The sequence below is a fragment of the Phoca vitulina genome, unplaced genomic scaffold (assembly GCF_004348235.1).
Source record: "Phoca vitulina isolate PV1807 unplaced genomic scaffold, GSC_HSeal_1.0 scaffold24, whole genome shotgun sequence".
In the NCBI taxonomy this organism is placed as follows: Eukaryota; Metazoa; Chordata; class Mammalia; order Carnivora; family Phocidae; genus Phoca; species Phoca vitulina.
Window position 1 is genome coordinate 10,671,558 of NW_022589727.1, and position 18,912 is coordinate 10,690,469.

At 40.7% G+C, this 18,912-nt stretch overlaps 1 protein-coding gene across 1 annotated transcript in view; it reads left to right on the forward strand.

Moving 5' to 3' along the window:
- Positions 1–18,912, forward strand: part of KLHL14 (kelch like family member 14) — a 95,219-nt gene that overhangs the window by 12,332 nt on the left and 63,975 nt on the right. The window contains exon 3 of the mRNA XM_032421273.1: positions 16,568–16,689. Within this exon, the coding sequence (XP_032277164.1) occupies positions 16,568–16,689 (122 nt within the window). The remainder of the gene's footprint in view (positions 1–16,567; positions 16,690–18,912) is intronic.

The window sequence follows — 18,912 nt, forward strand, 5'->3', positions numbered from 1 at the left end:
GCACCACCCCCCACCCCAGCCCTAGGCAACCACTAATCTATTTTCTGTCTCTAGAGACCCATAGTATTGTTTGTTCTGGGCACTTCAGATAAGTGGAATCACACAATATGTGGTCTTTTTTCTGGCTTCTTTCATGTAGTGTAAGGATTTCAAAGTTCATCCATGTTGAAACATGTAATAGTACTTCATTCCTTTTTATAGCTGAATAGTTTTCCATTGTATGGATATGCCACATTTTATTTATCCACCAATTGATGGACATTTGGGTTGTTTCCACTTTTTGCTGTTACAAATAATGCTGCTATGAGCAATTTATGTGCAAGTTTGGGTATGGACTTATGTTTCTAGTTCTTTGGGGGATATACCTGGGAGTGGAATTGCTGGGTCATGCGGTAATCAGTGAAAATGAACAAATGTTTCACCTTTTGAGGAACTGTCAGATTGTTTTCCAAAGCAGCTGCCCCGCTTTGCATTCTCACCAGCAGTGTATAAAGGTTCCACTTTCTCCACATCCCCGCCAACGCTTGTTGTCTGTCTTTTTGACCACATCATGGCTGTGAAGTGCCAGCTCACTGTGGTTTGCATTTCCTTAAGAGCTAACGATGTCGAGCATCTTTTCACGTGGTTATTGGCCACTTGTTTCGTTTGTTTGTTTTGTTTGGAAAAATATCTAGTCCAATTCTTTGGCCATTTCTTAGTTGGGTTATTTGTCTTTTTCTTATTGAGTTCTGAGCCTTTTAAGGATCTTTAGTATGGCTCCTAGATCATAGCCAGGGCCCATCTTCTGCAGGAACTCGCTGCTGTAGCTGACAAAAATGAAAAGAAAATGCATGCAGATTGTACAGTGAAAAACTCTCAAGATACTTTTGTATGATACATATGTCTATTACTAAAACTCTTGGTGTTGGGTATGACAGAGACAGTATCTATGGTCAATTTTGTTGTTGTTTGTTTTCTTCTCTGTATGATTATTCTGGCCTTATGTTGACTTAGGCATTATATTTCTCAGCTGATAATTTGGACTCGGTTTAGCAAAGCTTTCATTCAAAAAAAAAAATCCATTAATTAATTTATTTAAATTTTCTTAGAGGTACATAAGACATTTCTATTCAAACTGTGTTTATACAATAACTATTTTAGGGAAATGAGGTGAAATTCTTTGGTTGCCAAGACAATGGAATGAGGTAAAATTTTTTGGTTGCCAAGGCAATGATAACTCATAATAGCCACTGCAGAAGAAGAAATATGTAAAAAGAAAACAAAACTGCAAAACAGATGCTCTCAATTGGAAGGGGCTGCAAAAGTGTTCCTTATGGGGATCAGCAGGAAACAGTACAGCCCAGGATTTTCAGTCATGGCTGGGTTTCAACTAAAGTCTTCACGACATGTATCGCCAAGGCGGTTTCTGCCATGGAAAAGCTAAATTTGACATGAGAATAACTTGCCCACTTTCATCTTCCTTTGCTACAGTCTCCTTGCAGTTTTCCTCAGGGATAAAAAAATACCTACTACTCTTGACAAGAAATTACACTTACAACTCTTAGTAGATTAGGTATTATTACTTCACTAACTGTTGCTTTGAGTGTATGGATATGGAAGAATGTTCAGCAAATCGCTTCCTAAACTTAATGTTTATGCTTCTGGATGGACAATTTCTATTTTGATTATGAATCTGTTTGAACATCAAGTGTTTGCTTTCTGTTAAGGTTTACAATCTCCATTACATAACAAAGAAGACTCCAGATCTACAACTCCATCATAGATCTGGGTGCAAAGTGGTAGGAATTTTAATGTGGATTTCTTTATCTAGATACAAAGTGTTATCAAAGGTATATGATAATTTTATAGTTTCTAGTATGCACTGCCAACAGATCCCAAGAAAGCAGGTAACCTCTCTAAATTAGTCATGTGTGTATGTGTTTAAAAGGCAGGCATCTTCTTCCGCCTGTGGAAGTCGTACTCACATAGAGAAGGTACTAATTCCAGCTGTCACTTCAGTATTTCTGGAAGCTAACAAACTTTCAACTGTCCCTCAGACATTCTTATATTGAAAATTTGGAAAAAGAGAAAGCAGATGAAGCAAAACTGAAATACGTAAACATCACTGTAATGTGCTCAAAGAAATTCAAGGTTTGTGATTTCTCCAGACGCAGAAAGCAGCAAACTAAACTGGCAGCAAGTAGTCTAAGTAAAAAACTCTATTCTGAGGAAGGGGCACTCCCTGTACAGAAAGGAGCCCCTCAAGCCTTCCATCAGCCTAGTCAAACTGAGAGCCCAAGTTCCAGAAAACGATAGTCTTTTTGACCTAGAAAGAATAATTCTCAACTCAGAAAGCTGTGTCTGGAAAATGTTGCACTTTTTTTATGGCAAGGAAACTGTAGAGTCTCAGAGCATAAGAAACACTTAAAATTTGTGAAAGCACAAAGAAATTCATGTCTATGGCTTTATAGACACTAATTAGAGTCTGCCACAAAAGCGGATGTGAATCACTTCTCTCCATTAGCTTGTATCTGTTATTATCCCTCCTAGTTGCCCTTCCTCCACTGGAACATTGTTACCCGTTACATTTACTACATATGTACGGGACTTGAGCACCAAACAGAGGAGTACACAAGGAGCCTACCTCCCCACATTCCAAATTCTCCCTATAGAGTATAGATGGCAGGCTGCTATAGAGTTATTTTGTGCTAAGATTAGGAAAACCCTTTCTCAAGGTAGTTACGCACGTTTCACCATAGAAGGCTCCTTCTCAAGTGTCCGTTCCCGAAAGTGAGTGTGAGATTCATTGGTCTCTTTCTGCCCTGCATTCGTGTTGACTGGACAGTTCTGAGGAAAGCTGTATTAGTCAGCTTGAGCTGCCATAGTAGAATAACATAGACTGGATGGCTTAAGTAACAGGAATTTGTTTCCTCATAGTTCTGTGAGGCTGGAAGTCCAAGGTCAAGTTGCCAGCAAGGTTGGTTTCTGGTGATGTCTCTCTTCCTGGCTTACAGAGAGCAGCCTTCTCTATGTCCTCACATGGCCCTTCCTTGGTGTGCAGAGGCAGAGATTCCTGAGGACACCAGTCCTATCAGATTAGTACCCCACCCTGATGACCTCATTTCACCTTAATTATCTCCTTAAGACCCTATCTTCAAGTACAGTCACATTGGGGGTTAAGGCTTCAACATATGAATTTGGGGGATATACGATTCAGTTTATAACAAGAGCCAATAATAGGATCCAGGAACTAGAAAACAGGTTAGGGAAGCTAACTGAATTGTTACTTCTCAACTAGGTCTATAGGGCAAAGTTATATAGGCAACTGAGCAATGATCCAAGTCAGCAATACATTAATCGCTATTCCAGTAATACAAAGCTGGAAGAGAAAAATATCCTCTTTCCTCGGCCTCATAAGGTCTTGTCTAAATCAGTAGTTCTCTTAAGAATCAACAATAGAGATTTTTAATAAAATATATCTTCCCTAGCCCTACCTCAGAGATTCTAAATAAATTGATCTGGAATGTGGACCCAAGAACCTGCATATTTTGCTACTGGTGGTTTTGGACCACACTTTGAAAATCATGAGACTAAAACAAAAAATTGCTTCTGCTTTCCAATTTGCAACGTGTCTGTTGTAGAAGATGGGAGAACATGCTAACAGTAATTTACTGAAAGATAAGTTTGAAGGAAATACGTTGCAAAATTAAAAGAAATCTGATAAACTGACATGAGAATGGGGGAAATGAGACACAGGGAAAGTTATTGGAATTACCAGACTCTAAGGGATTTATTTCCTGATGATGGAATTGGGGTACCTACCGCACTAGAGAATTTTCAGAATAATGCAAGCCACATAGTTAGAGTGTCCACAATTCAGCCCCAGAGAATGTGGTCAGTTTCCCCAGGATAATTTGTTCCTGCCTGGCAAAGATCTGATGATTGAAACGGACATTGTCATGGATTGGTTGATTGGGAGGGTCGGGGAGGCTTCCATGCAAACAGACACCCTTTCCAGGGGGAACATTGGGGGAGCCTCTTAGCCTCGCAAAGCCCTGGAGTTAGGGTTTACTTCAGCATTAGCCCCTCCAGGGCTGGTGAAGCAGCAAAGAACAGAAAGAACTGGCTCCCCACAGGGAAGGAGAAGAAAAGAGGAGGAGGATAAGAGATTCCTATTTCACCCACAGCAGCAGGGTGTCCCTAAGCTGGATCCCACAAGCCACACCTCATTGTCTCCACAGCACACACACCCCGGGCCTGCCTTAGTCCCTTGCTGCTTATCTACCCAAAAGTAAGGGTAACCTTCTTCATTTATCTTAACCCCAGGATGATTTCATAGGATTATTCTTCCCCTCAAATCAAATTCTGAGGCCATTTAGAAGGTATCAGCTGAAACTCCCTTTGCTTGAATTGAAGATGGACATCTATTAATTGCCATGAATATTCCAAGAGAAGCCTGGAGTAATATATTCGGTTACTAACTAACTTTCCTCACTGTCTTCCCGCATGGCCACTCCTGCCGTGACTCTCCAACTGGAAACAGCCAGCTTGGCAGGAGGCTGGCTCCAGCTCCTCAGAACGAGCTTCCTAGTTTCCCCATGAGAAATCTCTCCCTGGAGTTAAGAGTAATGGGTAAAATCAGGCTCTAGATCATGAGGTAGGATCTGGCCACGCTCCCCCGCAGCATCATCCAGAATGGCTGGACTTTCTTTGTAATGCTGATTCTGTTAATGTATTCATTTTGACTGTTACATCCTAGACCCTCAGAGACAAGTAATTGTAGCCGGGTATGTGATAGACTGAACTTGAATTTTCAACATTATTCTGCGATCTTGTGTCTTTCTGCACTTTTTCTTGTGCAGCAGGTACCCGTTTCCCCAGGTCAGGAAGTCACTCTGTCTCTTCGAAAAGCTGGCCAGATGGGCAGGAGAGAGAAAGGGAGAGAGAGAAAAGTCTCCATAATGAGATTAGTTCTCAGGGGGCAGCAGAGCCTCATAATTGAGCTTTATTAGGAGTTTAAATGCAGGCATTACTTATGAGTCCATCACTAGCATGAGAGTGACGCTTTATCTCCTCCTGTCACCAAGCCACCCAGAGCTTGAATGCCTCCTTTGTGACAGGCTGCATTGAACAAGGAGAAGAGCTTTCTCCCATCGCACAAACGTTGGTTGTCCCTGCCAGCCCGTTCGGTAGCAAGCATCTGTGCTGGTGAGCAGTGAGATCCTGTGTCCCACTTGCAGGCATGAGGATTAGTCTAGGAGGTAATACTTGCCACTCAACTTCCTCACAGGGATGCGGGGAGGATTAATGAGATGCTATTTCCATTGCAATTTATGCTCTTCAGAAGAAAGGCACTAAGTACTAGGTATTAGAATTAGGGATTATATAGGTAATCAAGCAAAGAAGATATTCAACTGCTTCTAGTTACTAAAGGAAGCTTTAATCTGGGAAGTGTGGAAGGAGGGGGGAAATGCAGTGAGTATAAACTTGACCAGGAGCCATGGTCCCTCATGAAGCAAAGGACCAAGGATGGAATGTGAAGTGCTATGTACAGTATAAACATGTTCTGGCCCTGAAGGCTTATGATCTAAGGGAAGAGGCCTACATTTCGTGGATTCAGATGAAGGCTTTCTTGTCACATCTACCTCTCCCATCATTAGCCAGTCTACCAGTTTGGTCCCAGAGGAAAGTGGCAAAAGCAGAAGCAAACTACCCCATCCACATACAGGAAGACATGGTCACATTTCCTAATTCACCTGGAATTCGCACGTGCCAGGGAGGAATTGTGGAAGACCCCGGAATGCTACAGGGGCTCGGGCGAGGAGTGAGGGGGCAGGAAGATGCTTACTTACAATTGCGATGTGCAAAGCTATGGTCCATAAAGAGGTGGATCTTCTCACAGCCAAACATAAGCGATGGCAGAGTTGGAATGTAACATGGTTTCCAGAGGTTCAGATCTTAAAGTCGCTGCTTCTTCCACTTATTATAGTGCGTCCTCAAACTATGTTTGCCTTCCTCTGGTAGGATGTGAGACAATTTCAGATGGCACACGAAAAACCATTTTTAAATGTATTGTAATAGGGGCACCTGGGTGGCTCAGATGGTTAAGCATCTGCCTTCGGCTCGGGTCATGATCCCAGGGTCCTGGGATCGAGCCCCACGTCTGGCTCCTGGCTCAGTGAGGAGCCTGCTTCTCCCTCTGCCTCTCCCCCACTCATGCTCTCTCTCTCTCTCTCTCTCTCTCTGTATCTCTGTGTCTCGAATGAATAAATAAAATCTTTAAAAAAAAAAAAAAATAAATGTATTGTAATAATTAGGTTAGGTATTACTACATTTGAGCCTGTATTAGAAATAAACAATTAACCCGTGAAGTCCATAAGTCATAAATATGATTGCTTAGAGCAATAATGCGCAATATTGCCTGCACATTAGAATCACACGGAAAACTTACAATGAAACAAAACAAAAGAGCAAAAAAACCAATGCTGGGTCCCACCCTCAGTCATTAAACCAGAATCTCTGAGAACTTGCCCCCATCCTAGAGATTTCGTAAAAGCTTTCCCAAGTGATTCTACAGAGTGAGCAGCACTAGGAACCACTAAAATAGAATGGGATTAAATATTTTTTTAAGTGAGCATTTTTAAATAAAATATTAAATAATATCATAGTGTGTGGATATGGCAAATATCACAAAGTTTTTACCTTGTGCTAATAACTGAAATGTGGTAAACTTTCTATCATGGGTAGCTCCCATTCTATGAGACAATAATAATCCTAAAGAACAAAGAGAAAAACAGGGATATCCAATAAAAATCATGAATATAGTGGTATGACAACAGCAAGGCTGATTATCTGGACATGCCTAAGTGGGCATTAAGGACAAAAGGGTTTGGGTCAGTGCAGAGGAAAGGTGCAGGTTAGATCTGGGTGTTTGTCAATAAGACTGTTGCCCAAAGTATTACCCTCTGACTCTTCCACCTTATAGTTCAGAAACATGGCTTTTCCTCTTCCCCTTTTGCCTTCTGATGTCCTCACCAACCATACTCACTGACTGGACCTTAAAACAGATGAGAGAGGGGCGCCTGGGTGGCTCAGTTGGTTAAGCGACTGCCTTCGGCTCAGGACATGATCCTGGAGTCCCGGGATCGAGTCCCACATCAGGCTCCCTGCTCAGCAGGGAGTCTGCTTCTCCCTCTGACCCTCCTCCCTCTCATGCTGTCTGTCTCTCATTGTCTCTCTCGCAAATAAATAAAATCTTAAAAAAAAAAAAAAAAAAACATATGAGAGAAAAAAAAAGGATGACAACGAATCAGTAATGATGTGTTTCTTGAAGGTGGGATTACCAGTGACTCTTTTCACCCATTCGTTCTTTTGTTTATCATTTCTTCATTCATACAAGAAGCATTTACTGACCACCTACTATATACTAAGTCCTTTTTGCTTGTAAGTGTAAGTCAGAATTTCAGGAGCATGAGTTGTCTTTATGATATGATCAAACAAATCTTAAAGTTACTTCCATCTTAGAAAAACTGAACCCTGTATATGACTGGCCATTCTCCAGTCACCATGCAGCCAGGCTCGTGGTGGTAGGAAGAGGGGCAGCTCCAATGTCAGAAGCTGGGAAGCTAAGGCATTTCCAATTATTCCTGACCCTGAGAATCACCGAAGGGGGGGAGGGGGGAGGAGGTGTGTGAGAAAACCCTAGAGACATTTCCTCTGTGAGATAGAGGAAATAAAACCCATCCTGAGGCACTAGAAAAGATTCCCAAGCCCTTTTTCCTCTATTCTTTCATCTGTTAAATGGGGATAATGATACTTTGTGTTTACCTACCTCAGAGAGGCATTATCAGGTCTATTTAAAGGCTCTTCCGATGAAAGCTGCTGTGTAATTACCAAGAACAGCTATGATACAGAAACCTAAATACAACAGCAAATCAGCTGGAACAAATTCTCAAGGGAGTTTACTTCTCTGGAAAATTTTAAGAAAAGGGTAGCAGCTCTCCTCTGGGGACTTTTGGGTACCATTCTAGCTGGAAGTTTAGGGAAGGCTAGCTGATTTTCAAAGTTTCCTCCTGGCCAATCACTCAGGATCTTCCTCTGCTTACTTTTCCCCATGGTCTAAGCAGTTTCCATCTGAAATTCCTCTTTCAAGTTTTTTCAGACCTTAACTCAGAAACTCTTTTATCCCTGAAAAGAATTGCAAGCAAGGCATTTACCTGTGAGAGAGAGAGAGAGAGGAAAGGGAAGTTATAATGTGGGGAGAATGTGCACCTTATAGATGATAGGTAATAGGGGGATTTCTTTGATAGTTTTTAAAAAGAGAACTGAAGTAGATGATCATTAACGTCAGGCTTTGCTGAAATTCATTTGACAAAGTTATGGAGGGTAGATCCAATGGGAGCAGGAGCACAGAAAACAGCAACACCACTCCTCCATCAGCTCAGGAGAGAGCCAACCCAGTTGATTCAGGCTAATAGTAGTTTGACTGGAATATAGAGATAGGTTGAAGAAACATTATGGGTCTAGAATAGGACTTGGCAAAACATCAAAGATAGGAAGAAGTATCAGGATTATCATAAAACTTGGTGACTTGGATAAGGTTTAGTGACATCCTTAACAGAGAGAGAGAGAGAGCAGACCAGAGAATGAGCAGGTTGAATTTATTAATGAGATCTGGATCCACACCACTGTAGAAAACCCAATGGTTTTATATTTTTGTGAAACTTACTTGTGCAGTGAAGATTCTGGCTATTTATAAAAGGCACAACCTAGGGCTTCTGAAAGACTTCTAAGCAATATAAGAAAAAGCCACATTGCAATGATTGATTTTCACATGAGTGATTGATAAGGTTAATAATTATGCAGAATAATAATAGTTATCATTTATCGATTGATAACCATGGGAACTACATAAGTATTTTCCATATGCAACCCAAATGTCAGCTGGTGTCTTCCCGGATCTGGTAAAACTGTTCCAAACCCCACCAATGTCATGGCCTAGGGAAGTCCAAAACCCATCCTCAGGTCTGCGAATCCCTGGGGGCTTGCATCTCCCTGGCTTTTCCGCCTCCCAGACCAGATGTGAAATTGCCCATTCACTCACTGCTTGTGTAAAATGCCAAGCCATCAGAGGCTTAGTGAAGTCCATTGAAATTGGAGAGGAATGGGAATGAGTCATAACTTCTTCCAATCTTCTCCAGCCTCTCTCTACTGGATTACGTCAGAGGTACCAGTTGTTCTCTCCCTTCACTAGGCAGAGACATGCATTTCCAAGGCATCAGCAGCACAAAGTACTCTTCATTTGTTAAAGGGACTGGCTCTGGAAGGTGGTTTCATTCGTAAGTAGCAACCAATTATTTTCCCATTACACTTAACCCTCATGACATTCCCACTTTACAGATGAAGCAACTAAGGCTTAAAGAGCCCAAGGATATAAACCTATGAAGTGGCAGAAAGAGAATTTAAATTCAGGTCTGGCTGACTCTTACATTAAAATTAATGTGGCCTTTAGAGGATGGGAAAATGATTATCTACTCCAGTTTACTTTGCCACTTCAAAACTGCATAGTTTTTCCGTCAAATCTCTATGTTTCAAAAAAAAAAAAAAAGGCTATGTACTCCTAAAGACCGTATATGAGGAACTCTAGAGTAAAAACCCCAATGAGTTAGCATTGTTACAGAGAGAACAAGTTAGGATAATTAAAATATCTAAACAATGGAAATACAGCACTGTTATTTTTAAGTGATAAAACCGGGATGGGACATAGGCCACTAGCTTATCAAACCTGCAAATTACACAAAGAAATAGCTAACACTGATGATAGTGATGAGGAGGAGAATGGTAATGATAGCACTTATCTAGCGCTACTATACATGCTTGGCAGATATTTAATTTAATGAAAAAAAACCCTATGCCTTATAAGTCTGTTGTTATCCCTATTTTATAAATAAGGTTAAAAAAGGAAAAGCGGCTGGCCCAAGGTCATTCATCTCAAAACAGCTAAAGCCAGGGGCACCTGAGTGGCTCAGTCTGTTGAGCGTTTAACTTTTGGTTTCAGCTCAGGTCGTGACCTCAGGGTTGTGGGATTGAGCCCCACGTTGGGCTCTGCGCTGAACTGAGAGCCTGCTTGGGGTTTTCTCTCTCTCTCCCTCAGCCCCTCCCCCTGCTCGCTCGCTCTCTCTCTCTCTTAAAAAAAAAAAAATAAGCCTGTGGTATAGGACTTATACCCTTAACAACTTAACAACCAGGCTCCCTGTTTCAAGAATCATGTTTTCAATAGATGTCCCCTCTAGGATGGAAGTAAGTGCCATGAGGGACAAGGAATTTATACTTCATGTTCCCACCAACAACTCTAGTGTTTAGAACAGTACCTGGAACATAGTAGGAACTCAATTAATAACTGCTAAATAATAAGTGAATTGAAACAAGATATCTAAATCAGTAGAGGATATAAAAACCTTTAAAAATAGTCACGCAAATAATGAATCATGGAACACTACATCGAAAACTAATGATGTAATATATGGTGATTAACATAACATAATAAAAAAAAATTTTTTTTAAATAGTCACACGTTGATGTTTAAAATATTTAACCAGAAGAAATATAAGATAGGAAAAACCTGGCTGAAAACATTTGGTTTAAAAAAAAAATCTGTATTCATAGTCCTCTGGAAGCTGAACAGGAACCCAACACTGCACTGTGACCGCTAAAAGACTACTGTAACTTTATAAAGCCTTAAAAGATATATATACTTATATAATATATATCATATCACATATCATATTTGTTATTTTGTGCACAATTCTGATCACATCTTAAAAAGGGGCAGCGATAGTCTAGAAATACTCAAAGGAGGTGAGTATGACAGTAGGGAAAATGGAAACTTTCTCAGAAAGAAATGAGGATTTTCGACACTCAGTAGAGAAGACATATGGCAACTATCTTGCAATATTTGAAGCGCTGCTATGACAAAGAGATAGGCACTTGCTCTTTTTTTTCCTAGAAAACTCAGGTAGATTTTCAGGTCAGCATAAGGAGAAAAAATATATTTAACACAACTGTCCAACATCTTTTAACAATTAGGTGCATTTGAAAAACCAAGGTCCATTTTGTTATAAATTGTCAAATTGATAAAAATAATTACCCATGGAAAAAACTATTAAAAAGATTTCTACGTTATGGAGAGAGGGGGACCAAGTCAGTGACCTCAAGCCTGGCTATATGCTAGTTAGAATCAACTGGAAGACTATGAAACATTATTGATTTTTAAGGCATCGTCCCAACTGAATCATAATCTCTGGGAGTGGGACCCGAGAATCTGTATCAAGGATCTAAATTTTGTGGGGCGCCTGGGTGGCTCAGTCGGTTAAGCGTCTGCCTTCGGCTCAGGTCATGATCCCAGGGTCCTGGGATCGAGCCCCGCGTCGGGCTCCCTGCTCAGCGGGGAGCCTGCTTCTCCCTCTCTCTCTGCCTGCCACTCTGCCTACTTGTGTTCTCTCTCTCTGTCAAATAAATAAATAAAATCAAAAAAAAAAAAAGAATCTAAATTTTGTAATCCCCTCAGATGATCCTGGTGACTCGCCAGGCTTGGGGATCACCGAACTAGGTTACTTCAAAGTTCTCTTCTAACTCTCTGATTTAATGATTCTTAGAAGATTGCAGAATGTTTTAATAAATAAATGAGAAAAGACTTACAATCTGTAAAATGAATTTAGTCTAAGTGTACATAGGTCGCTCTAAAGTACCGCAGACCATCCGATTTCTTCAACAGGTTAAAACTCTCCTTGCAATCCAGTTAATGAAAACTTTTTCCATGTATCATGGAAAGGTAAACTTTATCTGGCCTGTTTCCCAATTATTAAAGTTCCAAATCACTGAAATATAAATAAATGAGACTTTACCGTACTTAGAACACCGGTATGATGAAAAATTTGTTTACACCGGGAGGTTTTAGGTCATCCTTCAATCATTCATCCCCAGAACCAAAGTACATATGCGCGTGAGCACACATGCATACACACACACACACACACACACACACAAATGTGACACATGGTAAATGTTGGGCAATTACTGAGATGGAACAAAGGAGACCTTCAAATTCCATCGCCTTTTTAACCTTATATTTTTCTAGGCAAGAATCTGAGAAGCCAAATCAAAGGCATCTAAATAATGTTATTAATCATGACATACTAAGCTCTTTGTCTCTAATTCCTTGTCTTTTAAACACATTACTTTGGTCTAGGCGGTGCTAAGTTGAGGAGTAAAAGGGAGTATTTTGAAAATATTAACAAATTTGAAGAGATCATATTCACTTTGGCTAAATTGGTTCCCTATGTAAAGAGCTATCCCAGGTAGCCATTTGAAGGAACTCTAATTACTGCAAAAGGGCTACACCTGTAGATTTTTCCTAATCTAAAATTAAACCTGTAAGGCTCTGCTGGAATCATTTAGAAAAGAATAATTGAAACCCCCTTCAGCAAGTTAATTCAGATTCTCCTAATTTTACTTTTCTGGTTCACAAGGTATCTTTTTTATCATGGTGTTTTCAAACTGAAACTCACACACATCAAATAAATAGCATGATAATCAGAGGTTTCAATATCCAATACACACTCATTATTACCTGTCATTATTGTCAGTGTCACTATTATAATTGCACATTGTAAAAAGAATGGAAGCTTTTCCACAGGAATTATTCACGTGTATTACTTTCTAGGAGTAATTGAATAGTTGACATTGCATTTATATCAAAGTAAAATATGTGATGGCTTTTCTCATTTGTTTTATTCTTAAGAAACAAGAAATGTAGAGTGATCTCTGTTAGTCCCCTTTATTTGGATCCAGAAAGGTTCAGTTTTATGTAATGTCCAAATGTATATTTTCTTATAACAAGGCTCAAAAGATATCCAATATGATTAAAGTGATAATTTTCCAAGAACATATAAGGTAACAACTGGGTAGTGAAGTCCTCTTAATTAGCTTATATTTATATACATGAACTCAACAAGAATCTCAGTAAAAAATACTACTTTTCTTTTTTGACTATTTAATCAGGTTTGGTATGTTGAAATGAAGCCCACATTGTATTGCCAACATCTACAGATTAATAATAATTTACCTTAGAGTTTATGTAGAACTTTCACTTCGTCATTTTATGTAATCCTCATGACAATCCCTTGAAGAAGCAAGTCAGACACTATTAATCTATTTAAAGATGAGAAAACAGAGGCTCCAAAAAGCCAAGTAATTCATACAAAATTACTCTGCTGAGTAGAAAATTAGCCCTAGAGGGGCTCCTGTTTGGCTGTCAGCTGAGCGTCTGACTTTGGCTCAGGTCATGATCTTGGGGGTCCTGTGATTGAGCCCCATGTTGGGTTCCGCTCAGTGGGGAGTCTGCTTCTCCCTCTCCCTCTGCCCCTCCTCCTGCTGGTTCTCTCTCTCTCTCAAATAAATAAATAAAATCTTAATAAAAAAAAAAAGGAAAAGAAAATTAGCCCTAGAATCCCAGTCATCTGGGTCTTAATCAGAAGTTATGGTAAAATAAAAATTAAAAAAATAAACTTGAATTTTAGAAAGATTAAGAGGCCTGGGCCTCGACACTCTTTAGGCCATTTTATTTTACTATGGGAGCCTTCTAACGTCCCTGTAAAATGGAGTTATTTCTGTGCCTTTAAGGCTGTTTTGACAGTCAATGGAGAAAACAGGGAGAAAAACATTCACATGTGTTTTGTGAATCTGTGCGTTCTTTCTTCTGCCCTCTGCTACTTCTCACAGGCTTTATCCTATTTTTGGTTTCTATGTGAATCACCTTCACAAGGTAGAGTTTTAACCTTTATTTAGACTTAAATAATATCGATACTGAGTTAGAAAACTGAGTGACACAGGCTTTAGAAACAAAATAATCCAAGGGAAATGCCATAGTAAGTTGAATGAATGATAATACGAATTAGTAATGCAAGCTTTAAAATGCATTTTCACTCACTACAAGGCCATACGTGATGACCTTAAAACACGGCTCCTTCACAGAAAACACACAACCAGTGAGGGTAGGTAGAATTTCCTTTCCTTCCATGTGATTCTTCATCACATTCCCTGAGGAGGCTGGATGGTTTAGAGATTTATCTTAGTTTACGTGGAGGCTTTCATGGCTGCTACGCTAGCTGGCCCTTTGAATCACGTCACTGTTGGCAGGGGTGAAGGTTGTTACCATTTGCCAACTGCTCAGTGGCTTAGGTATTGGTCGTCTCCGGCCAGTTCTTAGAGGACAGATGGCAGTGCGTGGCTCTTTGGACAGAGAACAAAGACTCTAGATCCTCTCCTCATCTGCAGAGATGGTCCATCTAAACTGCTGTTGAAAATCACCCATGTGGATGTGTCCGGGGAAACTGGCCTTATCAATTAATGAAACAACCCTACAAACATCGCTAAGTCATTCATTTCTCTCCATTTGTCATTCATGAAACACATTTTAAAAGCAGTACCTTTATTTAAATATGAAAACAGAGATTGAATTAGATTGCTCCGGTCCCACTACAGCTTCCCTGAGTCCTTTCCCCTTCCGCCCGACCATAGCTATCTGGCAGCCGGTAGATGTGTCCTGTCATGACAGCCACAGAATGGCGCCTTCCAGTTGACCAGGAAACGTCGCCACAGGGTACCCAATAGCAGCAACCTAAAAAAGAGTACTTGCTCTCATCTTGACTTGTCTTAGACTCACAGAGTGGTTGATTATTTGGACTAAAATGACAATAATAGAATAGGCTTCTATTAGTTCTGTAACCATGCATTTAGAAGATTACATAGCACATCAATTACATATGTTCTCATTTCAAAATAACAGAAAGCTACTTACTGCACTGAGTTCCCATCACCCCTCTTAGCAGACCACCCCAATCACTGAAATCCTCAAAGTATGGAGCACTTTGCTACTAGATTCTAGTTTTGTTTCACAACTACTGGTCTATAAGGCATATGGGTACAGTTCCAAAGTACTTTAGATTCAAAGAAGCAAGGGGGCTTTTTGTTTGTTACAAAATTAATATTGCAAGCTGATATTACATTAGGCATCCTTCTGGAAGTACAGCTCCCCCTATCCATGATTGCCTGATAGGAGTTTCTCCAGAAGGCATTTTTTGTACTGAGGCATATACAATGCATTCAATGGCACCAGAGTTTCATTAAAGGAATTCTCCCGTTCCCTTCCTTCACATGGAAATGTCATTAACTCTATTAAGTTAACTCTCCGAATGTTAGGTTCTTAACCAACAAACAGTGCTTCTCCACAAGGGCATACTTTGCCAAGCATCCTTGAATCAGAACGATGGGCCGACTATGTAATAACAGATTGAGAGCCACCACCGTGGGTTGCGATCATATTTAAGAGGAACCCTTTTGAATTTATTGACTTTTTTCCTTCAGTCATGCTTGTTCCGTTTCTTCCACCACCACCTTCAGCCTTTCAGGTAAATGAAAAGTTCAATTATATGTAAAGCGACCGTTAAATCAGCAGGCCCCTCGCGGGGGTCTGGGCCTCCCCTCCCTGCTCCAATCGCAAGTGCGCTCAATCCATTAGCCTTCCTGAGGATCGCACATCCATCAGGTCGAGTGTGCCGGCCAGGGTGCATCTTACAGCTTTTACTGCATATGAGACGTTGCAGGCCTGTTCTCAGGAACTGCCGGGCAGACTGGGAATCACAGTCACGGTTAATAGCAGCGAATTGCCAGCTCTTGATGGGTGGGTAGTCACTCCTTTCAGTGGTTACCCCCTGGGGGAGAAGGTAGAAAAACAGAGGGAGGGAATTAGAGTGACTTTGCACAGTTGAGCAGGTTCATGCGGCTGGATCAGTGGCAAGCATTGGCAGGGCTCCACTCTGGGGAGGCTCAAAACAGCCTCACAGTCTCATTTTTACCAATTGGTGCTGCTGTGTCACGGGTGGTACCCAGGGATGGGGGGTGGGGGTGGGGGGCTGGGGCAGGGAAGGGAGGGGGCGCTGGGAAGGGGCTGAAGGCGGAAGTCTCAGCTAAATTAAACAAACAGAAAGTCTTCTAGATGCTGGTTAACCTTCCCCAGTGAGCCCTGTGCCACTAATTGTACCAAACTGGTATTCGAAGTTCCCTGGGTGATTAAAGAGTTGGCTCACAAACTCTCTGCATAACCTTAATTTTTTCAAGGTTCTTTGAGTGGAGAATGGCTTATAATAATGATTTTGACTAATACGATTTTTGACATGCAACTTTAATGCTTAACCTTAGTACAACTCCAGAGCATTTCATGTGTACTCAGCTGTAAAGAGTGATGATTTAAAGGGATAATATAAGAAAAAGGTCGTTCTAGAATGAACCTCTAACAAATTGCATAAAGGGAGCTTATTATTCCATGAGTATGGGGATATGCTGCTCTTCTGATCATTTTTCTGCTTGGTTCAAAAAAATTGTTGAGACATGAATGGGAGAAGAAACAGGAAAAAATGAAATAGAAATCTGCAAGCAAGGAACATTCTTTTGATGGTTATGATTTCGCGTCGCCACTCAAAAGGCTCTACAATAATGTGGTTATTCATCTCCTCTTTTGTTTTGGGTGAAGAATTCGCTCTAACAAGAAAATGCTGTTATTGGTCGGAGGCTTGCCTCCTGGGCCGGACCGGCTCCCCAGCAACTTGGTTCAGTACTACGATGATGAAAAGAAGACGTGGAAAATACTCACAAGTGAGTGCCCTTCTTTATTTATTTACCCACCTATTTGTTTTAGCTTAGAGCTGTCTCGATGAATTCGAAAACATGGCTAATCAAATTAGACATTTTGTTGATTTGTTACCCTTTGGAGGTCTGTTTATGTATCACCGGGGATTTAGAGTAAAAGACTAAATTAACATTGCAGAGGTGGCCAATTTGGTAGTCGAATAGGCCTGAATTAAAGTGGCCTAAAAGCACTGCGTGAGTTTGTGTCTCTGTGACAGAGAGGGGGTGGTCACAGAGATGTGCCAAAAGAAATGCCTCCGTTCTTTTTTTTTTTTTGCTTATCGAAAAGTGAAAGGTCGGTTAATAGCCCCAGTAAATTTTCTCACATCATAAGGGGTGTTTCGCTCATTGTCTTTGTAACTAACACTCATTTCGCCTTTTAGACATTTTCTGCTCATTCGTCTTTGGTCTGTAAAACTGGGTCTTAGAGAAATACTCCCCTCAATAGACCAATAATAATAGCTCCACAGTTCGGATGGACAGATCCCGTGGCCTATCCCAGCTGCCTTCAATTGTGCTTACGAACTTCCACCCAAGATTCCCTTCCTCCCCTCCTTAAAGGGTGATTGTGTTTTACAGCAAACCTCTTGCCTTGGGCACTGAGATTTGGAACTTATTGTTACGTCGGTTATGATTCCCAATCTGACTCGGTCATGGAATCAAAAATCATCATTTCTTGAGTGCAGCGAGCTGTGTGCACTAGGCCCCTCGTGGGCACAGTGGCCGCACTGGTCAATAAAACTAAATTTTAACTGTCAAAATTGCCCAGAGCTGTATAGATAAAATAATAAATGAGTAATTTTGATCCATAAATCAAAGCCATACATTGAAAACCGACAAAAGAGAAAGTTAGATTTTCTTATAGCATGTGTCTTTTAAGCAGTTATATATTTTATCAGATTTTTAAAAAATCATTTCCTCTCCTCTTACTAAAAGCCCTTTTAAATAATAGAAACAGGACAACAGTTTGCCCATAAGAGCAGAAGAGGCGCAAAGACATGTGAGGTGGTGCTTGAAATAATACATTTCGGAGCTGGCTTACCCCGGCGAGACCGCCAGTAGCATTGTCCAAGATCTGCAACGAGGAAGCTCCCTGGACACCCATACGCTACGGTTGTAGGAAAGAAGTGCGGGGATAGTAGCAGGAAGCTTAAGGAGAAGGAAGGAAGAAAAATCAGTTAGAGATCCTTAAAAGGGTTTTCATTCTCTTTTTTTTGACAAAAGGACTGTTAATAGTGATTTGAACATCTGAATGAGTGACCAAGCTGTATTTTTAAAGTAAAACCAAAGAATCAATTATCTGACACTGATCAATAGAGAAAGCCTACACAGAATAAGACACGGATGAGGTCTCACAGAGGAGAGAAGAAAAAGGAAAGACAAAGATTCTCGAAGAGAGATGACAGAGACATAGAGGCAAAAGAAGTGATACTCATTCACAAATCCATCTGCTTTCCCAAATACACCAGGCAAAGCCCTTCATTAAAGGCAAAAAGATTAATTAAAACATCATGAATAATACCCAAGAAAAGTCTTAGGTTCATTTTAAAGCTTGTTCGGAGACAGAGTGATCATCCAGTTTGGTCTCCAAACGGGGACACTTCAGAGCATGACATGGGGACCTATTGATTATGCTGGGACAATAGGTATAGACTGGAACATAGGGTCACCCTCCTCAAATTTTTCACATTGCCTGATTTAACTCTTTACTTAGAAGGATGTGGTAAGAAGACATGAACTTGAATCAGTCAGACCTGGGTTCAAACCCATGTCTATGACCTTGAGCCAGGCATGTCAATGTCCCAAGTCATGGCTTCTTCTTCTTCTTCTTCATTTTGTCAGCATCATTGGAGTATTTTTTAAATAAAATTGTGTTTATAAGTCATCTAGCACATAGCGTGAGCTCAACCAATTCCAGGTGTTGTGGCCATTATTAGAACAACACCACCAGTCTGAGCACAAGGACTGTGTGGACCTTTATACCCTAGAGGCGTCAGTCAACTCAAGCTCTCTATGCAGAGGTGAGACAAATTACACTGCAACAGATACAGCACTTTGACCCACGGTCCCGGAGCCAGGAACCTATTTTCCATAGTTTTCCCATGTTGTGTGTGGTGATCTACAGACTCAGAAGTAGAGATAAATGACTGTCAGTTGACTCCATTCACCAGGTTTGAAATGGAAGGAAAT